The sequence below is a fragment of the Podarcis tiliguerta genome (assembly GCF_965153285.1).
Source record: "Podarcis tiliguerta genome assembly, chromosome: 7".
In the NCBI taxonomy this organism is placed as follows: domain Eukaryota; kingdom Metazoa; phylum Chordata; class Lepidosauria; order Squamata; family Lacertidae; genus Podarcis; species Podarcis tiliguerta.
In genome coordinates this window covers 85,523,269-85,545,582 of record NC_139540.1, presented here as the reverse complement: position 1 = coordinate 85,545,582, position 22,314 = coordinate 85,523,269, and the positions used below count along the sequence as shown (strand labels likewise).

General features: G+C 43.7%; 1 protein-coding gene across 1 annotated transcript in view; it reads left to right on the top strand.

The window, feature by feature from the left end:
- The first annotated feature begins 375 nt into the window (after positions 1-375).
- PSD2 (pleckstrin and Sec7 domain containing 2) overlaps positions 376-22,314 on the top strand; it is a 51,340-nt gene continuing 29,401 nt past the window's right edge. Inside the window, exons 1-4 of the mRNA XM_083448640.1 lie at positions 376-831; positions 12,724-13,315; positions 14,197-14,685; positions 18,081-18,275. Coding sequence (XP_083304766.1) covers positions 12,765-13,315; positions 14,197-14,685; positions 18,081-18,275 — 1,235 coding nt within the window. The 5' untranslated portion in view covers positions 376-831; positions 12,724-12,764. The remainder of the gene's footprint in view (positions 832-12,723; positions 13,316-14,196; positions 14,686-18,080; positions 18,276-22,314) is intronic.

Genomic DNA, 22,314 nt, shown 5'->3' with positions numbered 1-22,314 from the left:
CAACAGTCTGGGATGCTTCCTGTGACCACCTTTTCTCTTCCTTGTATGCAAGGTGAGGAAAAATATTAGCATGTACAGCACCTTGTGCAGATGAAAATGCACCGGACATGAATGTTCTGTGTTCAAAAACAGGTGAAAAGGTTCACAGTTCAGCTCACAAAGAAAACCTAACAGGAAACAACAACACAAAGGGAAAACAAAGCCTTAAAAGCTAAATGAAAGCTTTCTTTTGTGGTTAGGGTGGGTAGGAAAGAGGATGGAAAGGCCATCTAAAGAGATTCTTGGGAGTTTTATTGAGGTTGTTGGTTTGTATGCATCCTATTTTCTTAAAGACAGCCTGCCTGTTTGGCAGGGATTTCCAAGGTCCAGTTTCAATGTATCTGATTGGCTAGCAGAAGCAGAGCCAGCTCTCAGATCTTTGAGGAAAATGTTAAATATGCTTAGCAATTTGCTCACAGTGGCTGGAGCATCTTCTTTCTAAAGTGTTAGCTGGCCTTTCAGCAGACATTCACCCAAAGGTTTGAGCATCAGGTCTCTCCCCTGCTCTTTCGCTGAAGGCAGGCTCCATCATTCCTGCTCAGGCTCCTCTCTCGACCCCCTCCTCTTTCTCCCCTCCCTTCTTTCCTGCAACCTGCTTCCTAGCAATCTTTTGACACCTGAAGGAAAGCTGGGGAGGCGTAACCCATTGCAAGTGGCGAGGGGGGAGACAATAAAGGGAAGTCTGAGAAGGCATGGGGCTGGAATGTCTCCTTCTATGTAGCTGCTGGCGATTTTGCATGGATTGTTGAGGGAAAAACAAGCTGCACTTGTGAGGGAAAGCTTTTAGCTCTGGTAAGTAGAATCACAGTGTGTTCATTTTCATCCTATATCCATGCATCTCTGTGGCATCCTATGCAATATTGTTCCTGGAATGGCATTTTGTTAGTGTTATGGTCATTCATATGTGATGTATTAGCTTAAAGCTGCAATCACTAGGATTTGATTTATATCTCTTGATGTCTCTAGTGTGCATCCTTGGGTCCCGAGGTAAGCATTTCCTGAGTGTGTTCCTAGAGAGAGAATGTGGAATGTAAAGATTATTGTCCTAATCAAGCACAATTGTATTTCATTCTAATTGATTTCACAATCCTTGAATCATCCAGGGATGAGATTAATTATTATTTATATATCTGAATTCTGGGAAGGAAGCCTGGAAATTATGTTCATGTAATTATGTGGCTGCTTAGCGCACTCTGTCCTCAAAGGCTCTGGGTGGGTAACAATTAGAAACACACAATCAAATCACTTTACCAGCTTTGGTTTTTTTAAAACACCCACACCCAATAAATCTTAAGTTACCAGCCATCATGAATAGGACTGTCTTCCTTCACAAGAACTCTGATGCATTCTGTATTTTATAGCACAACTGTATTTCAGCATCAGTTCAGTAGTATAGCATCCAAATTACATGGTTGTCATGGAGATGTGCAAGGAAGGTGAAGCAATATGACTGCAGCTGGACCATGGAAGATTCTGATGCTGCACCCTGATCTGTGGTAGTAGGGTGTGTGTGTGTGTGTGTGTTTTAGTCTAGTGCATTAAAAAAGGCTGTGCTAAGTTACAGGTTCCCCCCACTTTAGAAAGATTCAGTGCAATTTTACAGGATTTAAAGGGTTATGACCTTAAATGGATGTGGCTGCTTTGACATCACATCATAATTTTAATTGCTACATTAACATTTACATCTGGCTGTTATTTTTTTGTCAGACTGGAAATGGAGATGACACAGGAAGGGCAGTTCTGCAGCTATAGGACTGGCATTCAAATACATCTTAAAGAGATGTCTCTACAAGCAGCAATGCAGATGTATTATTTTGTAACAAAAGAATATTTTAATTGCTTTAGCCATACTTGAGTCCAGTTCCACCCACCCACCCTCCCTTCTCTGAATCTTAACAGTACAGATTCAGTATCTGCTCATTTCACCTTTACAAACCAGACTGTGACATTTTGCAAGTGGTAAAAGGAAATGTGTCAGCTACTGAAGGAAATGAATAATGTATACGGCAGAATTTCTCCTGCCTAAGGCAAAATGCGCTACAAAGGATTTTTCCTGAAAACTGTATTCATGTTGTTCAAGAAATGCATTCAGTTTCATGTCACAGACATGTTATGCTTCTGTTGTAGCTGGAACTCCACCAGACTCCTCTTTATATAGGCACACAAATTTTGCCTATCATTTAATCTGGTCTCATTACGTGCTCATACAATGAATGTGTAATTTGAAGGCATCTGAGAAATGCAGTAGGAAGGCATCTCCATTGTCTCTGTAAAAAACAATTTCAACCTTTATTTTTAATGTTCCTATCCTGTCAGCAGCATGTCAAATACAATGGAATGGTAAAAGGATTGTGTTAGGAAGGAAATTTTAATGTAAGTAATATCTGCAAGACTGGGAAAAATAATTTGCTAGCAGACCCCTGAGTTGTGGCCAAGCAATCCACCTAAGATGGTGTTTTATGTATTCAGGATAGGTCAGGTGCCAATCTGCACTTTAGCTGGATACTAGTTGAGTATGTGAACAGGATTCATTCAGAGATGAGGCTGATCATGTGTGTGCTTGACCCTTGTGCCTCCAAATTAAGAAATTAAGATAACCTGGTTGGGCCTGTCTACATCGACAGCAATACCTTCAACTGTACTGAAACCAGCAGCAGTACACACTCTATGAAAAAATTACCTTGGACCTTGTAATGGTTCTAGGGGTTGCTCGTGCGTAAGCTTGTCCCAACCTCTGGCTGGGTTGCCTGAGTGAACCTTTCCTGTACGGGCAGCCACTTGCCCGTGACTGTCTCAATCGCTGGCAGAATCCATCAGTGGGCGTTTCTTAAACTTCTTCCAGCAAAGAAGTTCTTTGACGCCCAGTCTCCGCCTACTCTCCCTGCGCGGAAGCCTTCTGCACAAGGAGGGCGTAGGCAGCGGAGGACCCTTCCTCTCCCTGCTGGTCCCCGGCAAGGAATCATGGGACCGCCTCGCCGATTCCCCCATCTGCCCCTTTCTCCACTGGAGCTACGTTGATTCTCTTCCCCAGAAGACGGGCTACCTCTCCCACTCCCGGGACGCTCTCTGGGATCCCTTTGGAGCTTGCTCTCTCCCTCGGACACTGATGGCAGTTCCCTGACAGACCTTTCCATCTAGATCTCTTTCCGTGGTTTCTGGCCCAGTTGTGGGTCAACATTAGCCTTGGGGACAATTGCATCCGGAGACAGAGAGAGTGAGTGTGACTCCGCTCAGCCTTTTTTCAAATCATCCAGACAAAACCACTGAGTGAAATTATTCAGATATTTGGACTGGTCAGCATGCAGCAACGCCAGCTTGCCCTCATGACCCTGGGTGCCCAGGGCCACACCCCGTGGGGACAAGTGTGGTGATGTCAGCACACCCGGCGGTGTGCAGGAGTGACGTCAGCACCCACCCACTCCATGCCACCAGGTGTGCTCATGTCAGACACGTGTGCCCTGGGCATCTGCCACCATAATTTGTGGGTGCCCAGCTCCCTCAGCAGGAATTTTGTGGGGTCTAGAACACCCAGGGCCCTTCTGGATCTCGCACTTATGTCAGCATGTTAGTGATAGTCAACTGTACCTCATATTTATAAGATTATAGGGAAGTGGTAGAAACTTGGAACAGTGAGGGACTGGATATGGGTGATCAAAGTGAAACTTAACCCAGTTAAGATAGAAACACTCTTGTTACAAGTTGGTCCAGGGATAGGTCTATAGCCTGCACTGTCCCTGAAGATGCAGGTTTGTAGCTTGGGTACTCTTGGATCTGACCCTGCTTTTGGTTGATCAGCTTCAGCTAGCTGTATTATATTCTGGAGAAAACAGACCGGCCTATATCCATCTAAGTTTAAGTAACCTCTAGCCTGGAATACTGTAAAATATTCTCCCTAGTGTTGCGCTTGAGAAGTGTCTGGAAACTTCAACTGGTGCACAATGCCACTGGTAGATTTTCTGGTGTTGGCTAGATGGAGCGTATTACTCTGAGTATCTTTTATCAACAACGAACTGCCCATCTGTTTCTGGGCTCAATTAAAGGTGCCAGTTCTTACCTTTGAAACCCTAAATAGCTTGCGGGTTTAGGTATCTGAATGACTGCTTCTTCCCTAAGGCCCACCCTCCACTCCATGCACTCTGAGCAACAGAAGAGAGCCTGCTCCAGCTTCCGCCATTGATTCAGGAGCAGTAGATGCGCAGATGGAGCAGGGCCTTTTCAGTCATGGCCTTATCTCCAGTTTAATTTCTCTGCCAAGTCAAGACATTGCATTTTCAGACACTGACTGGTCTACATTTTCCACTTGCACCACTATGCTCACTATGTTGTTGATGCAATGGTTGTTTTGACTATTTAGGGCTGCCACATGTCTTGATTTTCCTGGACATTGCCAGGATTTCAAAGGCGGAATTGACGTCTTAAAAAAAGGTCAACAACGCTCACAGTGTCCTGGTTAATACTTTTTGAAATATGGCAACCATATTGTCATTTTATTGTTAGCCGTTTTTTTATTTTAAAAAAGGAAAGAAAGCCGAGAAACATTTAAATGGATGTATAAATAAATGCGAAACAAAAGAATTAGGGCTACCATTGTGCCCCATCCTGTAGGGGCTGCCAGTAGCCCAGAAACAGAAAGAGAAGTGAAGGGAGACCTCAGCAGAGCCAGATCTTTTCCTCTCACCTTGCCAGCATCCTTCTGCCCTGGTGCCCCTTGTTTCGCTCAAGGGGTGGAGGTGCCACTAACAGAGTGGGCGAGGCACAAAGACTCAGGGCCACCAGCTACAGCTCAGCTGCTCACATTCTGCAGTGAGAGGGAGTCTCCCTAGAGAGAATCTGGCTCAACGTGGTCCAGGGCTTGTTCCATCTTTCCCTCCTTCGTAGAGGATTTGGTTTTCATCTCTCCTAGGAATGGATTTGTTTCATTTCCCCTCTCACTGATCATATCAGGGCTTCTACCTCCAGACCCTAAATTGTAAAAACCCCATGGAAAGGGAGGTGTCACTGAAAGCACCCCTCCACCCTTAGACTGTTGCATTGGTTGAAGGCTGGATTTCCCCCTCCTAGGTGTCTTTAAAAGCAGGAGTGGCTAACCTTTTTTGGCTGAAGGCCACTGCTACCAATCCCCTGGGAGCTCTTAAGATTTAAAGGCACAGGAGCCCTCTCTGGGCATCTCTTCCGTGTCCACAGCATTCCTGCCCGAACCCTCCTCCTGTTTCCAGGCGTCATATGAAGTTTGCTGCCAGAGCAACCATTCTTTAACTTCCTGACATGACCCATCCCTTTCAATGGATAATTATACTTGGAACTGCATTCCAAATTACATTTAATTTAGAAGAGCTCCACAAAGCTCAGTCATTTCCAGCCACTTTGTTTCTTGGCTTGGAATTAAGAGCCTCCATTGCTGGGAAGCCTTGACCACAAAATGCAACCTTGTTCATTCATCACCTTGCATAAATGGACATGTGACTTAGCTTGGCTTTGTGATTCCATCTAAGAATGATATTCAATAAACTGCACCTCTCCTTTCTCTTTCTTAATTTTATCTCTATTCATCTCAGCTATTCACAACTAGACTTCCCGCATAACAAAGCTGCATAATAGCTAAGAATAGGCCTGAGCTTGTTCAGATATGTTGCATGAGGTGGTGCCAGCGCTGGCCCACTGGGGTCTCATGGGCTCTGCACCCCCCAAGCAACATTCAGAGCAGGCCCCTCCCCAACTTCGCAACAGCCTTCGATTCCCATTTCAACTGTTGAGTAAGGTTGATTTGATTCCCAGTGTTGAGCTTCCCTTCTCCCTTGATCCTGATGCAAAACTTTATCCCCTCCTTATTCCTATGTAGATCTTCACTCACCACTTTTTCCTGGGGGGAGGGGCACCATTTTGTGGTTCACCTCAGATGCCATAATGTCTTGGGCCAGTCCTGGATGGGGCACCCCTGCTGTGGTGAACCAGTGTTGGATATAACCCTGTCCCCATCTAACAGTATTCAGTCCAGCCTTACTTAAGAGTACAAGGTATGAGCTAGAAAGTCCTTGGTTCAAACGTCACCTCAGCTGCAGTCCCGCCATAGGCGCCAACTCCATAGAGCTGAGGTATCTTCACCCCCCCAATCTTGAGGGGCTGGGGTTGCACACATGGTGCCCCCCCCCCAATGTTGGGTGGAACCTGGTACCTCTGAGGCCTGCTAGGTAGCCATAGCCAAGCCATGAATCACTGACCTGTAGAAACTCCCTTCCCTACTTCAAATACTGTCATCATTGCATCTCTGCAGTCACAAGCCATTGCTTGCCTTTAAAGTTGCGCAGGAGACTATGGGCTTCTCTACATTTGAACATTATTTAGCTGTTAATCCACTTTCCCTCCATTTGAATTAGACCCAAGAAGTGCGCAAAAGATTTGCTTGTGCTGTTTTCTGGTTTTGTGCAAATCTGAGAGATCAAAGAAAACAGAAAAGCTCCACCATTCTAGAGTGCACTGAAAATAGTTACAACCTGGAAAAGAAATGCAATCATTGAGGAAGTAGTGGGCATGGGAAGGGGACAATTGAGCCACCTGCCCAAAAACGTCAAAATGCCGTGTCTGCAACTCCATATGGAGCAGTTTGGAGCCTGATTTTCCCCAACTTATTTTATTTGGGACCCCTGCCTGAAACCCTGGAAAGCTTTTTGCTGGTCAGTGTAGATAAATAATACTGAGCTTAATGAGCCATTGGCCCAATTCAGTGGAAGTCAATACCTTTTATGAATGTGTTTCTAGGGCAGGGATGGGGAATTGTTGATCTCCTATATGTTGTTGGGCTCCCAACTTCCATCAGCCCCCGCCAGTGTGTACAATGGTCAGGATGATGGGAGTTGCAGTCCAACATCTGGAAGGTCACAAACTCCCCATCTTTGCTCTAAGGAGTATTTTGCAAAGGAGCCATGAGTGGTTTCTCTGCAACAGCAGTTCTTGAATGCTACAACTAACTGCACACTTTGCAGTGATAGCATGTTGATTAACAGTGCAGGTCCTGTAAAGGAACTGAAAATAGGGTTGCCGTATTTCAAACAGTGAAAAGTTGTTGAGCAGTGTTTCTGATATGTCTGGGAAATTCCAGATGTATGGCAACCCTAAACTGAAAAGTCTTTTTCTGATGGAAGTAGGCATCTCAAACCAGGGAAATTTAGTTTTAAGTAACTAAGCACCACTGAATGTGATCTAAGGGCTGGAAGAGTGATCAGTAAATAGGATCTGGGGGGAAAGTAGCCACTGAATCCATGGAGTATGTACCCCTGGAACAGAGTAGTGGAAGAGTAGCTAGAAGGCAACAAAACAAGGGAAGCAGACAGGGATTTGAAGATAGAAAGGGCTAAAGAGGAAGGATTCAAGGAGAGGAACCTCACAGAGCAACACAAAAAATGAAGGTGGATAAAAAGCTATGAATATCTCTGTAAAGGGACTGTGAATATCTCACACCGCTTTTTCCTTTTACATCTGGGCCTACAAAGAGGGACGGGAAACAACCCAATCTATTTTAACAATTGCCTCTGATTGCCAGAATACAACAACTCAGCTAGCAAGTACAAAAATAATCTCTTTGACATAGATGGGAAGACGAAGGACAGTCAGATGTCCAAGGTCAGACATAGCAATTTTATGACAAGAAATTGTTCTGAAACTGATGGCCTCTCTCTCCACCCTATAGGCATTGAATGGATTTTAAAATAAATATTTTGCCAATAGGGATCTTTGAAAATTGTAAGTTGGTATGTGTGAAAGTAGCTACCACACATAGCTTAACCTTCACCCATTTGCCTCTTCCAGGCCTCCATGCTTTATTAGTTAGCTCCATGGACCAGCAGCTGGGAATATTTACAGCAGGACAGCATGCCCTCCAAGTGTCCTATTTTCCAGGGACAGTCCTGGAATTACGAAGTCCTCCCAGCTTCTGATTTGATCCTGGAATGTCCCCATTTCTCCCACCAGTGCCACTGAGCTCAGGGAGGAGGAGAGGCTGGAGCTGGTCCTGAGCAGTGGCAGCAGTGGCAGCTGCGAGAGAGCATCCCATGGCCACCACTGCCAGCCTCCTCCCTTGGGCAGCTTGTAGCAGCGCTGGAGAACGGACAAGGAGGATGAGAGATATTGGAGTTATGTGGTGGTGAGGAGAAGAAGAAACTAAACAGGAGACCCAAGAGATAAGGCAAAAAATAGAACAAGTGGACTGTGAGATCATGAACTGGGAGTGGTTGTGGATGACTCGATGGAGGTGGCAGAAAGTTCTGTTGGGGAGGTGTGGGAACTTCCAGCAGGGAGGAATGGGCGGCCAGCGTGAGCAATGGAGCAAGAGAGAAATAGCTCTATGGAAATGCTCTGTTTGGCTAAACTGGCGTGGGAGATCTTGGCATGGAAGAGTTTACTGAAACTGTTGACGATGCAAGTTATGTTCCCCTAGGAGGGTAACTTTGAGAAAAGTGAACTAAGCTGCCCCCCGCCGTGCCACAATGGATTAAAGTGTTCAAATATTTTGGGTGAAAAGGAAAAAGAAGAAGAGGAGGCATGATTGGATGAATTTTGACAAGAATTTTGAATCATGACTTGGCTGAGATTTCTTGGAACTGTTTTAAACAGGCTTTATAAGAAATTGGATATAGAAACTGGAGGAATGCTAATTTGGATTATTAGAAAATTATTATAAGGGTCATATTGTGCTGTCTGAGTGATTAAAATTTTAGGGCTCAGCTTGGGAATCTAGGAAATTGGCATCTTGCTGAAGGGGAAACTGGCTGGATTTTATTCTGGAGTGCATATGTTAAATATTCAGAATAGTTGTTACAGACGACTGTCAGACAGGGAGGTGGGAATTCTGTTTTCTTTTTATGTATTTTAGTATCTTTTATATCAAGATTCCTTTATTACGAATCAAGGAGGGCACACACAGGAAGGGGACAGGTGGAGGTGGGAGGTACCTGCAAGAAAGGCAGGGCAGGAAGCATCTCTCAGAGGGGGAGACTGGGCCAAGAGGGAGGCACCCAGGTGAGAACTGGGGGATCTGCCTTGCTATATGTGGACACATGATATGATATGCATAACATGCATGTGATAAACTGTCTTCTAAGTTAGTCCTTCTCTATTCTTTTCTCTTTTTCTTCCCCATGTACAATTGTGTTTCATATTTTCTTATAAACGACTTTGAGTTTTATTGTTTAAGGTTTTTTAAAAACTTTCAATAAAATTGTTATTAAAAATAGCGAGTGTGTCACAGGGGAGCTGGCAGTGGGTGTGTATGTTTAATTGTTTTTAAATTATTGTTTTTCCCTAAGTTTTTAGCTACTCTTATTTTATCTGTAAGCTACCTTGAGTCTTGTCAGGGAAGGAAGGAAGGAATGTAATAATAATAATAATAATAATAATAATAATAATAATAATAATAATAATAAATCATCCCAAATTCAACTTGTAATCTTCAATAGGTATTTCCGTTCTCTAAGTAATCCCCATTGATTTTATACCTATGGATTCTATTTTGCTGCTGTTGATGATGTTGTCCTTTCTAGCAAGGAACAAATGATGTTCCACTGCCAGAAGAAGGGCTTTAAGGGCTTGATGCAGAAGTCTTTGAAAGAAAGGCTTTTGCTGTCCTTGCAGCCTCCTTCCATTTCACTGCTAACAAGATCAGAACCAGTTGCAGTGACAATTCAAAGTCATCCCTGCCCCCTGCTTTAGTGCAACGTCCAGACCAGCAGTGGGAATCCTTCCAATAGCACAGCAATAAAATTACCAAGTAAATCCTTTTTGCTGCCTATTCAGTTTTAATGAAAAACTGGTCTGGTACCAAATCAGGCTCCTAAAGCAACAACAGTCTTGTTTCCAATTACAAGCAAAGCAAGGCCAAATTCTTGCTTCTTTGGTGGACGTTCTTGCCATGTCCTGATCACAATAATGAAAAAGTAGCAGAGCTGACCCAATTTGACCACAAGGCAAAACGGGGATGGGAAAAACTGGTAGAAATGTTCTGGAATACTTTCCTGTGGGAGTTGCCATGTTATTGATGTGCAACAATCTTTTACACAGGAGAAAAATAAGATACAGCAAAGAACATAGCAGCTAATAGATATAGATCAGCAGGTGATTTGTTGTGGCTGAAGTGTATGTTAGACAAAAGTTGTGTTGGGCCAGTAAAGGGGGGGGAGAGCAAGACCTTTTACTAGGGTTGACAAAAATACACAAATTAGTGAACACGATTTATAATATTGTTCTTGAGAACTCCTGTTTAGATGTTCAAGTGTCTCTGTGTTTGAAAATTGGAGAGAAAGAAAAACATCAAACTCGGTAGTTTATAACAGACCTGAGATAAAACCAATATATCATGTTCAGGTGACAAAATGTATGAAAATCTTAGCGGATTCGGAGTATAATCAAAGTGAGGAAGACTGTGATGAAACACAAACAGTTCAGTTTCCAGCATGTTGAGGGAGTTGGGCTACAATTATAGGCTTCCATGAGATGGTGATAAACCCATCGTTCTCTTGAGGCAAGCTGAAAGTGAGGACATGAGGAGCAACTATGTTCCATAAATTTGTAGGAAGAGATGTTGCTTTAAAATGAATGAATAAGCCTAACTACCAAACTAAACTACTCACTCCATTTCCATTTCCATCTCCTTGATGACATTGCCATCACCTATGACAGCCAGGCATAAAAGTAGGGATGTTATGTTCATTCAAGGGCACTCAAAAAAACCAGGGTCAAGGCAAGCCCAGCTCTGTTCATGTAAATCTTGCCTCTACAGCCGCCATCCCCTTCCCTGAGCCCCAAACTCAAAAACTGGAGTGGTGGCAGATGCTTTCAAGCCCCAGCAGAGCATCTTGAGTCCTCTAAGCCCATCCCAGGGTCCTTGAAGTGCCCACTGCTACCTCTGCTGCCATCGCCCCTGCCCCAAAGGTAAGTTGTTAGATTGGGGGAATGTTGGAAGAGGAGGTGGGAAAGGTGTCAGGTAAGCTGTAGCAGCTCAAACTGAGCACCTTCAAAAGATCAGCTTCTTTTGGAGCAAACTACAGAATACTCGTGAATCCCCAACATAAAGTCTTGGCTTTACCTCTTATTTCTCAGTTTGTCTTGTGCCCCATATTCTCTCTATGGTTGTCACACCAGTTCTTTCTTACAGGAAGTTAATATTGTTCAATTCCAGCAGAAATCAGGGCTCACTCTGGCTGGATCTAGACACAGCAAAAATAACACAATTCTGTTAAATGCGTTGTAAACTTCTTAAAGGGAGATCCCATTGGCAAACGACGGGACTCCACAGTGCCATCTGGTGTCACAGTGTGGTAACTCATATAAAGCGCTTTTTCTTTTCTAGGGTAGCTGAGTCCTCTGTCTCTCAGCTGTGGAGTCTGCTTCCTGCTTCTAGTTCACACATCTCTACTCCAGCTTTGACAGTTGAGGGAGGGGGCTCCCCCATTTGTCCTCCGGCAGAGAGCCATTAATTTTGTTATTTAATGACCCATGCTTAGGGGCCATTAGCAAGAAACATGTATGCCTATTCCAGCAATTGGATCCTTGTTGGATATAAGACTCAGGCATACAGCCTACCCCCACCCCACCCCCCCAAAAACACCTCAAAACAGTATGTGTACCAAAAGTATGGTCCTTCTTTTGGTTCCAGCCAGTAAAAGCCCTCCTTGAATCTAGATGAAATTTCCTCATTACACACAAGTAAATTCACATTTCCAATCACCCTACTGGTGTGATACATCTCGGCAGTATTCATGGGAAGCAAAAGGTGTTACTCTTGCACTGAGAAAGATATTTATAACTAACTTGTCAGCAGGAACAAAACTGCAAATTTGCACATTTTTGCTGTAGTTTAAGGTGTTACGGAAATTACAAATATTCTCTCATATGCCGAAACTATAAACGCTGCCAGAGACTTATCTATATTTCAGAGTGAAATTGCCATAATCTGCCTTGAGTCTTTAGGGCAGGAGGTGCTGTAAACAAAGAATTCCACTTTTAACTGCAAGGGAAGAAGAAGAAGAAGAGTTTGGATTTTGCCACACATGATAGTAGTCCAGCAGAATGTAACAGTCTCCATGCTCTCTAGTTGTCAGCATTTCCCAGTTCATGGTTAAGAAGAGCCCACACAGTTCAGTTCAAAGCATAAGGTGTGGAACAGCCTCCCATCAGATGTCAAGGAGATGAAGAACTTTTAGAAGACATCTGAAGTTGGGAACCCAGCCAAAAGGGTATAAACACACTAATATAAGAGATGCCAGTGCATTATGAACTATTCTACTAAGTACAATTCTCTGGTCGTAGAAGTAAAGCTGTTGTGATCCAAATATACAGAGTGATCCACTAGCACTTTTCCATGCTAGCTCACCATGCTTTACCAACACCACATAATGTGATACTTTCAGCTGAATGATTTATATAGGACCACCAATGGACAAGGCACTTTGCACCGTATGATGCTTTTGTTTAAAGGCTTAGGAGTTAGGGGAGCAATGGAATCAGGGGCAGGAAGGGAGAGAAGGGTGGGCATGTGCCAATGCAGTGCTTGGTGCTTGGCTTTTCTTTTGGCTGGAGATGCCAGGTTTTAATAAGCCTTACCATCATTTAACTGTCATTTAATTTTAAAGATTAATCAGTTGAGATTCTGATGTCCCCCCCCCCCCCTCTCTCTCTCTCTCTCTCTCTTTGTAGGCAATATTCAAATCAACAAGTCAAGCCAGAACCAACAGAACATGAATGGAAATATTCCATTTTCACAGACACCAGCCCCATATAATGAGCCACATACCTCAAGCATGCACCTAGCCACAGTCCTCTCGAGTGAGAGCAAGTGGCTGACAGAGCCAGCAGAAACCCCTGGCATCACATCCAGCGTCCGGAACAATGCTGACGAGCCACCCAGATCAATGTACAAAGGCACAGATCAGGGTTCCTGTGTGGAGAATGCAATCCAACATCAGGGAGCAGCAGCAGCAGACACAAGGAGGGAGAAGGCTGTGCAGCAGGGAAGGGGACAGCAAGAACAGTCAGGAAGTGCCAGGGACAGTATCAGCAGCCTGGTGCTGACAAATGGGTTACACACAGAGCCTGAGTCTGGAGAACAGAGAGATTTTGACAGCAAGGGGGAAGCTCTGACACAGACTCAAACCACTCCGAGGACTGGTGCTGCTGCTTTGGAAAAGAACACGTTGCTATTCAGCGAGACACTCAGCAATGCAGGGTTGCATCTACAGCAGGATGTTGCAGAGCTGTTTGATCCGGAGGATGGAGAAGAACAGATAAGGTAACAGAAATGTAGTCCATTCATTTGATACTCAGATTAGTGTGTATGCCTTTGAGTTTCTCCTGAAAGCTGCCTTAAGGTGGGACCTGGGTTTGGGAATGCCACTACCCAAAAAACATTTTCAAGGCTGCTGCTGGCTCAGTAGGCGCCTTCCTTTGCTGCCCCTTTTGTTCCTCCTTTCCCCAGTGTGTCAGCTTTTTATTTAAAGGACTGGTACTCCAACTTGGCGCCATCCCCTGGGGTTGTGCCCTCTGCCTTCTCCAACAGGAATTCCTAGGTAAGTAAACTTCCTTGGGTGGTGGGTGGGCTGATTCAGATTTCTCACCTAAATAGCCTGAGCCAGCCCCAGGGTTCTGTGACTGTGGTACCTCTTTGACACAGAATCCAGACACAAAGGAATTAATTATCAGAGGAGTTGTGCAGTATGTCTTGTATGTCAGAAGCTTCTTGCAGCCTTGCCCAAATGTTTCCCATTTTGGAGCCAGATTCTGTCTTCTTGGTTCTATTTATCATCCTTCTATTTATCAAAGAATTTATCCTTCTTTGAAGTTCTCATTCCACCCCTTTCTCTGCTAAAGAAGCAAACTGCTTTACTTGTTTTAAAAATTAACGCAAAAACATTTTGCCTCTTCAGCATGTCATGGAGGTGTCTAAGAAAATACCAGGCTGTTAGACATTTTCTGGTCTTAGAGAGCATCTTGTGTTGACTAGATTATTGCATAGATTATTGATCAGGTATGTTTCACTGCAAAAGCTTTCCTATATTCTGTGATTTGCATCTCTACTCTTGAAACCCAATTCACAAATTATACTATCTCTGAAAAGCATGACATTCAGTGAGTGCAACTTCTTTATTGTTGAGTGGTATGATTTCATTTCAGCTTCACTGGTGCAGAATGCAAGCTAAGTTGCAGTGATGATGACAGGGAAGATTTTGCATTCAAAGACATCAGGGACGGATTCAGTTCTACCTTTGAAAAAATTGTTGAATCTGACCTCATGAAGGGTACATACTATAGCAGTCTGGATTCCTTGGATGTGCTCTCACTGACAGATGAGACAGACAGCTGTGTTAGCTTTGAAGCTCCACTCACACCTCTTATTCAGCAAAGAACTAAGGAAAGCTCTGAACTTTTAGAACAGAAACTCCTTGCTCACGGGAAGGAAGTCCTGGAGCCCACAAGAACAGACAAGCAGGAAGACGCAATGGCCGGGGCGATAGATGGTGACTCTGGGAGCCCCCTGAAGCATTCCATCACCAGCAGCCGGTCCGAAAATGTGCTGAGCAGGGTATCTCTGAAAAACGTCCCAAATGGGTACCACATGGAGAGACCAGAAGAAGATGCCACAAGGCTTATTAATTCAATCAGGTAAAATGACCCTCTTATACTAACAGCTGTCAATAAGTTGGATATTTGCAGTTGATTAACTATGCTGTTTCAACCAATTATTCACTAATGAATCGCTTGAAAACTCAGCTTTATTTCATATTTTTGATGTTGTTGTTGCAGTATTTATAGAGCTGTAGGCTTTAATTAGTCCAGTTAGTAGATCAATCTATGAAAGTGTAAGTTTATTAATTGTTGGATGCTAAATTTGATTGAAGAGGGCGATGCATAGATTTTGTTTATTAAATTGTTATCACATTTTCATAAGTATCTTCGGAAGGCACTTGTACTGAGATTCTGAAGACATGCAAATATATTCCTAATTAATATAAGCCTAGTTAATGTATTAATTGGTTAAAGACAGATTATTAATTGTATTATTAATAATTAATTAATTAATTGCATTATTAACAAACTGAAGTGGCAATCCTATACCCACATACCTGGAAGCAAAGTCCATTAAACTTAATGGTACTTATTTCTGAATATAGGTTTGCACTTTAAATTGCATTAATTGGTCAACAACCCTAATTATTTATATATTGCCTCAGTGCTTAAGAAATCAGGAGGAAAAGGCAGCAGGCAACTAAAGGAGTTTACAGTCTTCGTTTTTACTATAGGAGAGAGAAGGAGGGAAGAGATAAATGATGGAAATATATGATCAGCGTTTCTTTCTATAGACTCCACTTCTTGTTCATTTACCTTTAGAAAATGCTCTCTGCCTTCAGGAATTCTGCTAGATGTGATATCAAATGTCTTAATTTGCACCTGACGTGCAAGTTTTTAGGGAGTTAATAATTATCTAGTTTACTGTGGGCACCGATAGTTGCCAAGATCACTACAAGCAGGGAGGACAATCGTCATCATTTTCTCCACTGCAAGATGAGCGCCACACCCCATAATCGCCTTTGACTGGACTTAACCGTCCAGGGGTCCTTTCCCTTTTCACCTTACAATGCTTAGGAAAGCCCCTTTTCTGAAGCTGCTTGTTTGCATTGGGAGGAAATCCCTCATCATCACCAGTCCACTTTGGCCAGGGGCTTCCTTTACACCCCACAGAGGGCCTGTCTTCTTTCTGCTGTCCAGAGGCAAGGAAGTCCCCAGAGCAGGGAAGTCACTGTTGCTTTCTCTCCTCATCGCCAGCCAATATAGTCAGTCTCCCACCAACCAATCCCCCCATTAGCACAATATCATTCCCTAGGTAATGTCGGGCTTGCTTTTATTAAGCCCCACTCCTTGATGCACTATGTACAAAAGAATTTTTTTAAGAGGCTTTCTTCTTGGTGACATAGGGACACCACTTCAGAATCAGGGACTATGCCATGCTATGGCAGATATATGTTTGGTCACGTAGCTCCTTGGCCAGTTCTATACAGAGGTGAGAAAGCTTGATGGGTGTGAAGTATATTGCAGATCTGGTGGGGTGGGAAGAGCAGGTCATGTCATGTTCCGTACAATTCATAGTCTAAAGTTGAAGAAATTACAACTGTAGCAATGCTGAGAGGGCAGGTGGCTTGCAGTGGCAGAAATCAGATTTTTACACCCTGCGCTTCCATGATTTGATATTTGGGGTATCTGGAGCATTTGGGGGTCTTCGTATGATTCTGTTCAGGCACATCATTGGTTTTGAAGCCAGAGGAGTTGTATATTGTGTGGGATTTGGCCCATACAATGGGTGCCTAAAACCAACAGATGATGGCTATGATTCTAGTATTAAATGATAGTAGCTACTGAATGGCAGCAAAAGTGATAACTGCAAAACATTTGTAACAACAGTTTGATTCCACTGAATAAAATAAAATAATTAAAATATGGAATATAAAATAAATTATATAAAATAGATAAAATATGGAATATTACAGTTCTATATAAGCTTATGAATGTAATCAAAATTACACAAGGAAAGAGAATTCTGGATACATCTTAAAAGGAAAGCTGTAGTTTTATTGCTACTGCAATGAGAGATATTTTTAAAATGTAAGTTGTTATGGGATTTCATGTTTTCATGTTAACTGCATTTTCTATTTTAAATGTTAATTAAAAATGTTAGTTTTCAGTAAACGACCATAAAAAGGCTATATCTTTATCTTATAGTAAAGTTAGATTGGAGTTCTTTAGGATAGGTACATTTTTTTCTTTTTTCATTTGCAAAACGCCATATATTCTAAAGGTGCTATAAGGCCAGTGCACAGTCCCAAGGCAGAAACCAGGTTAAATCCCAGATGAATGGAATAAATAAGATGTACGGAAAGGAGGACATATCTAAAAATGTGTCAAGATCAGAGCACAGGTTTCTAATCAGCCTAAAAGGGCCTTAAACATTTGGCTCTAAAGGCTGCTCCTGAACATTGTCACACTAGAATCGGTGCTCAGGTAGACAAATGCAACATGTTTTAAGACAGTTGTGTTTCTGCTCTGCCTGGAAGCGACAGCTCAGCCCGTTGCTTCTCATCTCTTTCCATGTATTTTAAGCAATCGTTTATAAAAAATATACTTGAGTGTTCCGTACTCATAGTGCATATGTTTTGTACCTGAAGGCAACCGGTTATGAGGCCAAAGTAGCATGAATCTTAACATATGTTAACAGCTGTCTTCATAATAAAACTATCCTATCAACTCATTAATCTGGAAGTCTTAATTGATGATCTTTGACTTCTTGAGAGACCACAGGAACAATGGTTACATATCATTTGAATTGTTTTGTACAGACTAAAGCTGTGCTCCTGACTTACCCAAAATCCTGGTATATTGTGAAGTGTGACCCCTGTATTCCAAACATCCTATATGTGAAATGCTGAGGTCCTCATCAGACATTTTAAGACGGGGTAGGCAACCTAAGGCCCGGGGGCCGGGTGCAGCCCATTCGCCTTCTCAATCCGGCCCGCGTATGGTCCAGGAATCAGCGTGTTTTTACATGAGTAGAATGTGTCTTTTTATTTAAAATGCACCTCTGAGTTATTTGTGGGGCATAGGAATTCATTCATCCCCCCCCCCCCAAAAAAAAATATAGTCTGGCCCACCACAAGGTCTGAGGGACGGTGGACCGGCCCACGGCTGAAAAAGGTTGCTGACCCATGTTTAAAGATAAGGCAGAAAAATCCAGTTTTGATGATCCGAACATATAACATGTAAGAAATGTAAGAAATGTAAGAAAAAATACATTTAAACCAGTGTCTGCCAATGTGGTATCCGCTTGTGGGAATACTACTCTCATATCTATTTGAGCAACTTTTCAATGTAAATTTGGGGCAAAAATATAGTACTTTGTAAAAACAACATGGTTTAATTGGTAGGGGTATTGTTGTACCTGATAGTTTCACTACCCTGTTAAGCTTTTGCTTATTTAGCTGTGTGTTGTTGTTGCTTTGTCCTTGCAGTGATGCCAGCATAAAAGATGCCCTTTCTGACTCAGACTCTGATATGGGTAGCACAGAACAACTTGACCAGGGAAGCACAGACACCCTTGTCAATGGCTGCAAGGCAGACAACGCGGCTGCCAAGAGACTGGCCAAACGCCTGTATCACCTTGAAGGTTTCAAGCACTGTGACGTAGCCCGCCAGCTGGGAAAGAAGTAAGTGCCATCATCAAAGAACCAGGATAAAACAAGTGCAGAGCCGAAGGGGAGGGGGGGTTCTTTTCATGAAAGGGGTGCCCCCCCTTTACTGTAATTTGCCACAGAGTATGAAAACGTTTGCAAAGGTCTGGAAGTGAGAAGGAAGAGAGAACATGTCCCTGCTTTTGTCGCAATTGGAGCAACTCAGTTTCCTTACCCTGATCCACTTGCACATAAAATGTGGATGGAGCTGCTCACTGAAGGAAATGCAACATGGGTGAAAAAGATCCCCATTTGATTGATCTGGATGTGCATCCTTACCCACCTTGTCCCAACTAGTCATGCCTACTAAATAGCCAATGCAGTGTGGCCAGAGTGGGAGAGAGACAGTATACTCAGAGCAGACCCACTGAAATTAATGGGCTTAACCAAGTCATGTTAAGACAGCCAGTGTGGTGGGATGGTTAGAGTATTGGACAAGGATATTGAAGAGCAGGGTTTGAATCTGCACTCAACCAGGAGGTGCAGTAGGTGATCTTGGGCCAGTCACCACCTCCTATCCTAACCTACCTCGCAGGGCTGTTGTGAGGATGCAGTCTAAACCACCTTGAGATCCTTGGAAGATGAAGGTAGTATATACATGCAATAAATTAACTAACTGAATAAATGTTCATTAGTTTCAATGGTTCTACTCTGTCAAAAAACATAGCCACCTCTGGTTGCAATGTGACATTGCCATGCTCTCTATGTGGTTTCTGAGTGGCCTTAGAAAAACTTTTTTGAAAAAATCACCCAAGCAGCAGCAGCAGACTGGAGAAACAGTGTTTGAAAAAAGTGTGGAGAAACTTTGTTGAATTTATAACATAAAAGGTTTCCCGCTAACATTTCTCCACCACCTTTATTATCTAGACAATCTTCACAGTGGAAAAAAAAGTTTAAGTTTTCCCAAATTCAGTTCCTTTGCATAGGGTTTAATTGTGTCAGGGCTCACTCAAGACTTTATCTTGGAATCTTTTCCATTTGAGGTCTTAGCGCTGGGACACATGCATACGCACCTTTTCCCTCAGCCCGGATAAAGTCAACTTCCACCAGCAGTAAACTCTGGTCAGAGATTAGAGACAGAGTGTGTCTTTCAGGGCTTTGCGAGTGACTTCAAGCCTTGCTTCAAATCAGCACCGCTCCCTCCCTCCCTCTCTCTAATATTTTATTATGTGGGGAAACTGAGCCCATGTTCCTTGATGTACTTCTGCTCTTAAGGCTTGCTGTTTGGCAAATCTCAAAAGGGTCAATAGGTCTTTTCCCCATCCCACAATATTAGCATTCACATTTAAATATATTTTGCACTCAAATCTATGTCTTGAAACTAAATGGGGCAGTTTCCCATCAGAACACTTATTTCTGAGAGAAGGGGCACCTACTAATTTAAAGTCCCAAACAGCATGAAAATAGCTTTATTACAATGTCTCCCGAAGGGCACATTGACCTCATTTGCTGAAAAAAGAGGAACCTGGTTTTCTAAGTGACAGCTTTTCCTGACATTGTGTTCCTGCTTTCCATTTTTGTTTCTAATTTAAAGTTTAAAGAGAGAAAGGAGACAAATGATGGGGAAGAGGGCTGGGGAAGCATTCCCCAGAAACAAGCAAAGGATTGATGCTTAAAAAGGAAGAGGCATATGCTAGAGATTTCAAATCTACTAGGGCCAGTTCAAGTCTTCAAATCTAAACTCCACCTTTCTATACAGCCCTTCATCTGAGGATCACAGAGTGGTTTACCATATAAAAATGCAAAAATACACAACAGGTAAACCCAATAATCCTGACAGTTTAATAGATTGTTTAAAACCAGCAGTGTGTCTTGGGCCCAGACTTAGCAGTTGGAGCAGAAGCAGTCTTCCCCGATGAGCAACCTGGCTGCTGATTCCTACACCCGCTGACGTTTCTGAACCAGCTTCAGAGGCAGTCCCACATATAACGTGTTGCAGTAATTTAATCTAGAGAGGCTACCAGAGCACAGACAACGGAAGTTAGGCTGTCCCTGTCCAGATAGGGGTGCAGCAAGGCCACCAGTTGAGGCTGATGGAAGGCAATCAGTGCCACAGAGACCACCTAAGGCTCAAGCAACAGCAAAGGATCCTGAAGGACCCCCAAGCTGCATTCCCACTCCTTCAGGTCTAGGCAACTGCCCACTGATGGTGCCATAGTCTTATTTGGATTCAGCTTCAGTTTGCTGGCTCTCTTCCAGTCCATTACCACAGCAAGGCTAGCTCATCCACTGCCTCACCTGCAGATGTAAAGGAGAAGTATTATCACCAAGCCCAATACCCTGCAATGCAGGAATCTCATCTAAAGCATCCATGATAGATGGCCATCCAACCTCTGCTTAAAAACCTCCCAGGAAGGAGAGGCCACAACCTCCCAAGAGAGACCATTCCACTGTCAAACAGCTCTTGCTGTCAGAAAGCTCTTCCTGATGTTTTGTCAGAATCTCCTTTCTTGTAACTTGGAGCTGTTAGTTCAGCTTGCTCCTTTTTGATGTGACAGCCCTTGATATATTAGAAGATGGCTATCTTATATCCTCTTAGTCTCCACTTCTCCAGGCTAAACATACCCAATTCCCTCAACCGTTCCTCATAAGGCTTAGTTTCCAGACCCTTTATTATCTTGGTCACCCTCCTCTACACACGTTCCAACTTGCCAATATCCATCTTAAATTGTGGGGCCCGAACTGGACACATTACTCCCGGTGTGGTGTGACCAAGGCAGGATAAAGGTAAAGGGACCCCTGACTGTTAGGTCCAGTCATGGCCGACTCTGGGGTTGCAGGGCTCATCTTGCTTTACTGGCTGAGGGAGCCGGCGTACAGCTTCCAGGTGATGTGGCCAGCATGGCTAAGCTGCTTTTGGCGAACCAGAGCAGTGCACGGAAACGCCATTTACCTTCCTGCCAGAGCAGTACCTATTTATCCACTTGCACTTTGAGGTGCTTTTGAACTGCTAGGTGGGCAGGATCAGGGACTGAGCAACGGGAGCTCACCCCGTTGCGGGGATTCGAACTACCAACCTTCTGATCGGCAAGCCCTAGGCTCTGTGGTTTAGACCACAGCGCCACCCGCGTCCCTTAAGACAGGATAGAGCAGTACTATACTTCTGTTGATGCAGCCTAGAATAGCATTATCTTTTTTGCAGTTGCACTAAAAAAAAAATCAATGAAATTTTCCTCAGGGGTGTCCCCACCCATTGGACCACCTGCGGTGAAACAGGAAAGTTCTGCCTCCTCACCCCAGCCTCGCTTACTGGGGTCACACAGATCTCAACAGAAGAAGCTGCAGCCACACAACCCCAGTAGACCCCAGAGCCAGTGTGGTGTAGTGTTTAAGAGCGGTGGACTCGTAATCTGGTGAACTGGGTTCACGTCTCCGCTCCTCCACATGCAGCTGCTGGGTGACCTTGGGCTAGTCACACTTCTCTGAAGTCTCTCAGCCCCACTCACCTCACAGAGTGTTTGTTGTGGGGGAGGAAGGGAAAGGAGAATGTTAGCCACTTTGAGACTCCTTTGGGTATTGATAAAGTGGGATTTCAAATCCAAACTCTTTTTCTTCCCAGTGGCAGCAGGGGCAGGTGGGGCACTCGTGGGGGCACTGCCCTGTAGGATTCTGCCATCCAAGGTGGCTGTTTCAGCCTGCCTCAGGGGTTGGCCAGTCCTGATCTCCCTGCAGACATCGGTTCCCATCATGACTTTCTCTGCTTTTCATAGTTGCTCTCTGGAAAGGGAAATACAGCAACTGAGCTAAGAAATTGCTCACGAGATGACCAAAAGATGCCAAATGACTAGATCAAGGAGAAAAGGATATCGCCTTGCTGTGTAGCGGAGACATCTCTGCTGTGCTTGTGCTTTCTGAGCCCAATTTCTTTCTGCTTTTACTGCTTGTCTGTAAACACTGCACAGTATGACTGGTAGATGAGATGGCTTGATCCAGGGTTGGCCCAAGCGCCTTCATCTGAGGGTCACAGAAGAGCTGTGTGTCATCAGAATATTGCTGACGATATACTCCAAAACTC